Here is a 9135-nt window from a genome sequence, read left to right on the forward strand (position 1 = left end):
GTATACGGGCATATGATAATTCTGTTGCTTCAGTATAGCTTTATTTGATTTTTATTGCCCATAACTAACAGTAATTGTGATCAGCTGTGCACATTCGGCATACCACCATTCCCTTTTTTCCTTTGTTGGCAGACGTGGCACAAGTTCCACCTAAACCCCGCGATTTGTACCACCCAGAATACGACCAACACCCATGACTTGGTCAAAGCTCATCATGAGGATTCCTCATGAGGAAAGTCCACTTAAAACGATCTTCAATATGGCCCACTGTGTGTGCACAATGGCACAGCACTTTCTCTGATGGCAAGATAACTGATATACTAAAGCTGCATCCATCAGGTTATTTCTTACTTAAAGAATAAATGAAATTGGTTAAAGGAATTCCACCTTGCTTTTTCTAAAGTTGCAGTTTCTTGGTGTAAAACAGAATGTTCCTGTTCGTTTAAACAGTTAAACCGAACAGAACGGTGGCATTGTTGGGTGCCCTGGATTGTCTTTATTTATGAATGGAAAAGGCAGGGTAGAAAAAACCTGTACTAAATACCAAATATTGTTATTCCTCAACCCAACTGAGATTATTTTTTAGGTATATAAGAAATAAGTTTGATTATGGATACAGGTACTGTACAGTATAATAATTTTTTTTGGGGGGAGGGTTAGTTGGTTAGCCCAAACCACTGTCTTTTTGGCTAGGTCTGGTTGGGTCTTTGTCTTTAAAATTTTTTTCTTTTGTAATATATATTTTTTATACAGGGATTAGCCCACCTGAGCACAGGTTGCTGACCCACATTAGGGCCTGGGGGGGGGGATATAATAATAATAACTAATGAAAAAAAACTAATAAAATTTTAATATATAAATAAATATAGTATTAAGTTTTGAAACCTACTTCAAGCATTATATTCTTATGTTGGAACAAAATGTGGGTGGTAATTGATATTTCCTTGACAGGAAATGGGAATGAAATTGAATGAGAGGTCATTGAACACTAGTGGACAAAGTTGAAACATAGGGAGCCTCTGGATTATAAGTAGATATCAATAGCCATTAGTGTAACTGGTAGAAACAGACAAAATGATCCTGCTTATTTTGAGCTGTGTGTGTGATCTTTGGTGAGGATGCTCTTGAACAGTTTGTCACCATTTTTGTCTTGTGGAATGACCAGATCTTTGATCTTTTAAGCACAAGTGTTTCAACAAGTTTTTATGAAACATGGCAGTCTACCCAGCAGTAATTGGTAACCTGGATGTTAATCTATTTGCGGATCGTATTCCGGGGTAATGGTTAGCCAATGCAGTTAGCGAGCTGTCCAGTCTTCTCGGACTATTCCTTGACACTGGGTTATGCAGTTTGTTAACTTAGGGTGTGGTTGTTGTGTTGGCGACAGTTTCTACACCTTAACAAATTCACGCCTAGGAGGCCCTTGGGCCGGCCATCCTCGATCTCGAGGGGCTTCCATTATTATGAAACATGAACTGGTACAGTATTGAGAATAATGTAGTGGTAAAATCTTGTGTGGAATTGAATGATCATTGATCTTTTGTAACAATTCTAGAAATGCAAACTTTGACCAAGTAAATGTTATGTATCTAGTAACTGACTAGTTGGGGGGAAGGGGTGTCCGGGATAAGAAGTTGTCTGCCTTGGAACAAATTTATCAAAAAAGACCTCTATTTTAAACAAAAGTATTTAAAACAAAAAAGTACACCACCAAAGTATCCAATTTTTTATGAAGGACATACCTCTCACTGCAAGAGGATTGCAGTCACATTTGAGTCTGAGTGTTTTGAAATTCCATATTCAGCACATATTTGTGAGGGAGCGTGTTATCTTACAACAAATTATTTATTTATTTATTCTTTTCCCAAATAATTTTGTACGGCTTAAGAGGGGTCTGCCTTAGTGAGGTTTTACTACTTCCTATACAGTAGATATAAATTTGGTATTCTTTGTATATTTTTTTAATGCCATCTACATTTTCAGGTTATGTGTCCGGAAGTAGAAGCACGGTCCCAGTACCACCATGGCTGGACCAGTTTCAGAGTTTGTGGTGGGATGGAATGTTGTCCAGACCTTGGGAGAAGGAGCATTTGGAGAGTAAGTACAGGGAGTGTTCTTTTAATTCATATTACCTGTAAATGTATGACCAAGCATTGTTCTTGACTCCCACTCTAAAATTAAATTATCTTTCTCTGAATGAGTGATTAATAGCATAGCTGAGGTATGCAGGGACATACATTTGTGAATTAATTTTAAAATAGTGATTCGACTAATTTGTAATAGTTTTCCATATTTTATTGAAATACTGTAATACTCGTCATATTTTTCTAATCTAACCCATTGATGAGCAAACCAAAAGTGTGTACAGTAAGCAACACTTAGCGAGAGCGGTCAGTGTTACTGCTCTGTAAACAAGAGACTTGAAAATACTTTACGGTGCAATATCTCATCTTGGATTGAGTGTGGTTTTGGGGGTGAATTAATTATTTTTCAATAAGGTTTTATTAATCCGGCACCAAATGAACCTAAATAACATGGGAATTATGGTGAATTGCGTACTGTACTGTTAGAAAGGGACCGCGGGCTACCAAGCAGGTGGTGGCGGGTTGTTCTCCCTCCGTCGCCTCTCTTAAATTATTTACCAAGATGATAACATCTGTGAAAAAAAAATGAACGAAATTGAACAACAACTGGTGGTAATGCTGTTCTCAGAAATTACCTACCCAAAATTTTCTTATAGCCTCGCGGATAGCTGAATTTAGATTACGAATCTTGAATAAAGGGTCACTAATAATTTTTTCATGAATAAGTGAATACGGGGGAAAAGTGTGTGAAGAAAATGACATATATCTGCACCAAATAATGAGTAGAAAAATAACTAACATAGCTGACGGCTTGGCTTGAAGTAGTAGGGTGAGGGCTAGGGGATGTGACTGGTGGCGAGTCTTTTGTTACCATTACAAAACTAATATAAAATAATGAAAGACGAGCAAAATATAGAAAACAGTAAGAAATATTTTCACAGATGTAAAGTAATAGTCTACATGGTAAGTCAAAAGGCTGAAGGAAACTCAACTCCCAGCACTACTTTTGCCAGCATTCATAAATCAGGAATGCATCATGAGTGAATGCCTTCTGATACAGCTTATACTGTACTGTTATTTTCAAGTAAAGTTACAAATTATATATTGTAATTTTTTTTCTATGGAAGATGTTGAATTATGATGGCATACACCAGAAGAGGCTGATCTTATTTGAATGTAATATGTATTGAATCAATAAATAAGCCTGGCAAATGTGGCATTGCCTGGTGTCCCCCCCCCATCACCACGATCAGCCTGTTTACATAAGCAGTATTTGAGTCTAGTTAAGCCTACAGCATATCTTTGTTAGACAATATTATGTACTGTACGTATAAACTTCACGTAAGTGAGTATAAGTGGCGAAGTTGCAACACAGACATTGAACCGCACACACACAAAAACTCAAACTGGACTGATGCTGAATTTTCCGGCTTTTTGAAATGAGGTCCAGAGCACCTCGAGTCTGGGGGCAAAAATCCGTGTATACAAGTTCTATTGTACTTCAATCATGGCACTGGCATGGAGTATGGAATTTATAAAGCTCTATACTGTGGAAGGTTCAAGAATATTCTCTCCTTTCATATGCACTATATCCTTGTTATTTTGGCAAACAAGGACTCTGATTCACTCGAATTGCCAAAAATCCGAATTAAGAGTTAGAAATATTTTGATAGATATTCTTCAACAATTTCTGAATTTTTGTGTCTAATAATTTGTTAATTTTCTGTTCACCTTTTGAACCTTATTCGGATGTTCCGAAGATTGTTCCTCATTATTCCAACCAACAAACATATTCAGTTACATTGCATTGGCTGCTGCATCAAATATTATATTTGTAATTACTGCACAAACATATTTTTTTAAATGTACAACAGTAATAATAAAGTAAATAATACAGTAATAAATAAATGTAACACTTACTGTACTTTGCAAGGTGAGCTGATAATATGTAGATCATATTCCAAAAGTGTAATGGTCACACTGGTAAATTAAGTAAAAACCCACATTGGAGAAATGAAATACGAAATCTTAGAGCTGGTATACTAGGACCCTCTTCAGCCAATGGACAGTTGATGGTCGGACTTTTTTTTTGTAAGATGGCAGGTCAATGGGTAAAGAAAGTGCTTAAATTCACTAGGGTAATGATATTTTAAATAAATTGGGCCAAGTAAAAAAAAGAGCTAGAGTTGCTAAAAAGTTACGTGACTGCAAAAAGCTCTGTGATTGGTTGTGATGCCACTGGCTGGGGTGAGCCGCAGAGCAGGAGGCAGCCAGCTATAGTTGTCCAACCTTCTTGACTGATCGGCTCTGTAAATATTTATTCTTAGATAATTAATTGTTTTACTGTGCAACCCAGTACCTGTAATACTATATGGAATATATAAGTATTACTCAGCACATAAACTAATTCAATGGATATTAGCTGCTCGTTCGACTAATTTCATAATTTAAACATTCCAAACAATATTGGTATTATTTTGGTCATCTGGGGAACCTTAAGATTCTAACTGGGATTAAGTACTTTAAACAATAAAGGCACATTATCTCTAAAGTATTTCTGCCGCAAAAAATTTTTTGATTGCATGAGAAAATACAGATAATATGCTAAGTTAGGTTAGGGTATAAGTTACAAGGTTAGCTTAACACACATCAGTAATGGGGGGTAGTAACTCAAAATTAGTGATTTCCGATAGAAAAAAAGGTCTAAATCGTTCATAACACATTGCAAACCATTAGAAAAGCAGTCTGTATGTCTAAGTAGAGGACCAAAACTTAAAATTTACCAATATAGCCTATCTCGAATCTAAACATCCAATTACTCATGGTAGCTAAAGTAAAATTTTACCCATTAATTAATATAAATGATCATATATCCCAGTGGTTCATTAGTGAATCAAAACAATAACAACACTATGTTTTCATGTTTACCTAGCATCAGGCATTCTCAAAACAAAGTCCAGACAATGTCATTTACTTCTAAATATACTCGTATCTCTATCTAGTACCGATATACTCTGTAACTGCACTGAAAAAAGAGAAAGTGTACCAGGTAAGAGTAAATGACAGCTGAGCTGGTGTGAACATGGGAGTTTATGTCCCAAAAGAACATAAGAAGGGAGGAAACTGCAGTAGGCCTATTGGCCCATGCTGGGCAGTCCTATTTACACCCAACCCCTATCGCTCATATATCTATCCAACCTATGTTTGAAACTGCTCTTCACGGCACATTTCCTCACTTAGGAAATGTCCATGACATAGACCATAAAAAAAAAACACCCTTAAAACTTACCTGAACGTGGCATTTGGGGTCTGAAGAGGCCATCCTTTCTCCTGTACTACCTCCGCCTGCTGCGGTGAGTTGGAAGATAGTGATGTCATTGCAAATGGCGGTCCTGTTTCTAGAGAAATAAACTTCTCGACTATTGTAGCAGGACTTTAAAATTGATTACAAATTATATATACCGCATCACTCTACGAACGTAGCAGTGTATTTCTTGTGTTTACCCAGAACCGTCAACTCGTCCATTAACAGAACAAAGCAAGGAAAAAAGACAAAACAGAGGAATCGGGTCACATGGCACGTCTCCTCAGTTGAGGTAGGGTGGGGTTTAGGGATAATCTTGATGAGAGTATTCAGGATTAGGTATGGAGTCCACTGACCTGATCCTGAATACTGAATTTGTCTAATATCTGAAATCATGCTGTTGCACTTCTGCTTCCACAATGAACATTTTGTTCATGTGTGGCAATGAAAAGTGCTAGAATATTGCTGGGTTAGTGTTGTTATGTCCAAGTTTACTTATCCTGGGATGTACACTGCCCACAACAATGACTATGCTTTAAAATGGATGAAATTTATATTCAATAATACCTTATATACTTTATACATGTAATTGAAAAGTTATGAAATTGTTTGGGACCTTGGTATTCATCGTATCATCCTTTAATTCATTCTGGTGTTGATTTTTACCCCCTTGTACACCTTTTTATATCCTTATGCTCCTGTTGCTTATCTATGAGTGATTCTGAAACGTTCCCTTCATAATTATCTTCCCAAACTGAAGACAGTAAATATCTTCCAGGAACAATTCGTAGGCTTTATAAAATTATCAGTCATGGGTTGAGCATCTGGGACATTGCAGTGGGAAATAAGGATGTTTCAATGACCCATCAGGGGTCAAGCATCAGTGACCACAGGGAATTTAGAATGCTCATTCATACCTTCTCACCCAGATGCCCAGTAGACTATATTTGAAGATGTATTACAATTTATTATACCTTATACAGTATTTTTATATCCAGTTGTTGACCATTATACGATTGATCTCTAAAGTCGATCAGTTAACAATAAAGAAATTAACACCAAGTTCCTGTACCGCTATTCAATGGCTAAGATCAGTTTTATCTGTACTGCTATTCAGTGGCTAAGATCAGTTTTATGGTGGTCACGACCTCCCAGTTGCAGCTGTTATTTGATTCATTCTCCAACTGTGACTCGCTTGAGTCAAGTCCTGCCATCTGTCAAGTGAGGTGTGTTGTGTTTTTTACATCATTCAAGTGAAAATTTTTTGTGCCATTCTTGCATTGTCACTGAAAAGAGAGATGTGCAATAACCATGGCAATCCCCAGCTACCACTTGTAGTAGCAGCTGGGGGATTGTAACTTACTGCTGTACATTTACAGATCATGTAAGGTAAATGAAAATACATATATTGTATGAATTTATTGGGTGTATGAATTTCAGTTATATGAATTTAAAATTTTGAAATGAAATGCAGTAGCCTATGGCTTGAGGTTCAAGAGAGACCTAGAAATCATGGAATATTGTAGAAATCTGAAAATGCCTCATGCTGGCTATTAAGTCATATTTTGCCATTTTTTGGACAATACAGTTTTGTTTTTAAACTTCAGTTTCTATAATACTCTCAATTTGTAGTGAATGAACACCCTTCAGTAGTTAAGATAGTGGACTGCTTTGATTTGATTTTTAGAACTTGAAAAAAATCAATGTATATATCAGGATGAGCCTTCACTGGCTAATTCAAGCCAACATTTTGTTATAGCATTAGTTTTTATTGATCTGATAAATGTTTTTCCCTAGGGTCAAGTTATTAATCAACCAAGACACTGGCGAAGCTGTTGCCATGAAGATGGTGGACCTGGTGAAACATAATGATGCAGCAAATGCTGTAAGAAAGGAAATGTGCTTACATCGTATGCTGAAGAACCCCCACATCATCAAGTTTTACGGTGCGTGAAGAGGAATACATATTCTGAAATGTTGAATTCAGCATTGAATGATTTGTGTTCTCCACAACATGTATGTACATTATACTGAATAGTGTGGATACTGGAAGTGAAGTTTACAGAATGCAATGCAAATAGTAGGTAGAAAAGAGTAGTTATTGAGCAATGTGTGAGAAATGTCTACAAAAATGTGGTTATTGATAATGAGGAAATCAAGAATGTATGGAGAAAATACTAGGATAGTCTGTTTAATGAGGAGTCTGAATAGAACGGGCAGCCTAAGGGTAGTAGAACCAGTATATGGGGACCATGCCCAAGGATTAAAAGAGAATGGTAAGAAACTGATTTAACAGAATGAAGAATGGAAAAGCCTACTGGTAGCTTTGGAATAGTTGGAGAAGTAATGAAAGCATCAAATGTTGGTGTGACAATAGTAACCAAATTGATTAATGCAATTATGCTGGAACTAGTTGCTAATAGACCACGGTGTGCACTTGAGGGCAGACTCAACAGTTAATAAATTTTTCTGGTTATTTGTGAGAATTTTTCCATTATTATTTATTTGTGTGTATACACACACACATACATACATACATATATATATATATATATATATATATATATATATATATATATATATATATATATATATATATATATATATATATATATATATATATATATATATATATATATAAAGAAATAATTGTCCTAAGGGCAAACACAAAGGGAATACAGTACAGTAGTACCCCAATTTACGCGGTCAATTGAACCCACGGGGTACCGTTTAAAACGAGAAACGTATAACAACATATGGGATTAATTCCAATAGAGACTGGCCCGACTCCCAAACTCCACTTTTTCAGACACAATACGTACGTTGTAGTAAAAATAACATCTTAATTTTATGATGGTATGCACACACAATTAATAATTAAGAGAAATATCAATAATATTAGGTTTTTTAACACTTACATTAGTAGAAAAGATGGCTGGGCACACGGAGATGAGGGGTTGGTTCCGAGGCAGAGGGCTTGCAGGGCCTCTTTGTCAAACCCCTCAAAGTCCATATAAATCCATATCCTCACTATCTTTGTCAAACCCCTCAAAGTCCATATAAATCCATATCCTCACTATTACTAACTTGGGCCGGCTGTGGTGGGTGGCGGGTGAAGAACTCGGTAATGTTTTGATGACTGGGTGACCTTGTGCGCACCCTGCCCGCGCCGCTTCCGCGTATATGAGTAGATGCACCGTGTAAAATGGGAATCCGGTTCTGGCGAGGTACCGAGTAAATGTAGAATCGCCTAAACGTAGAATCGCCTAAACGAGAACCGCATAAATCGGGTATTACTGTATACTTTTCTTTGTACACAGGTAAAAATGTCCCCCCAGGTCAGCAAATGTTATTCGCGGATTTGGTGATTCGCGGCCATTTTGAGAACCTAACCCCCACGAAATTTGAAGGGCATGCTGTACTTTCTATCTTTCCTAAATGTGTTAAAGGGTAGTGTAAGAAGTTGTTGGTAAAATGCAGTGAAAAATTGGTGGGCTTTATATGGATTTTTGGATTATATACAGTATTAAAATTTTTTAAGTGGCTTTGTTGGTTTTTGCACCAAGGAGAGACTAGTGTATTTCTCAAACAACTCGTTCCGATTTTTTTTGCCTGTGAAGAAAGGGGATAATTTTTTATTTGAAAAAAAAATTATCCCCAAAATATAATTTCACAAGCAAGTTCACAAGTACACATCATTGAAAGGCAGATATCCTACAATATTAGGATCTAAGGTCAAATTTTCTG

General features: G+C 36.5%; 1 protein-coding gene across 2 annotated transcripts in view; it reads left to right on the top strand.

Moving 5' to 3' along the window:
* The window catches only part of LOC121867162 (serine/threonine-protein kinase grp-like), a 47375-nt gene that overhangs the window by 4316 nt on the left and 33924 nt on the right, over window positions 1-9135 (top strand). For both annotated transcript variants that reach the window (XM_042366926.1, XM_042366927.1), the window contains exons 2-3: window positions 1984-2097; window positions 7186-7334. In XM_042366926.1, coding sequence (XP_042222860.1) covers window positions 2024-2097; window positions 7186-7334 — 223 coding nt within the window. In that variant the 5' untranslated portion in view covers window positions 1984-2023. The remainder of the gene's footprint in view (window positions 1-1983; window positions 2098-7185; window positions 7335-9135) is intronic.

This window comes from Homarus americanus, unplaced genomic scaffold (assembly GCF_018991925.1).
Source record: "Homarus americanus isolate GMGI-L3 unplaced genomic scaffold, GMGI_Hamer_2.0 scaffold6317, whole genome shotgun sequence".
Classification (NCBI taxonomy): Eukaryota; Metazoa; Arthropoda; class Malacostraca; order Decapoda; family Nephropidae; genus Homarus; species Homarus americanus.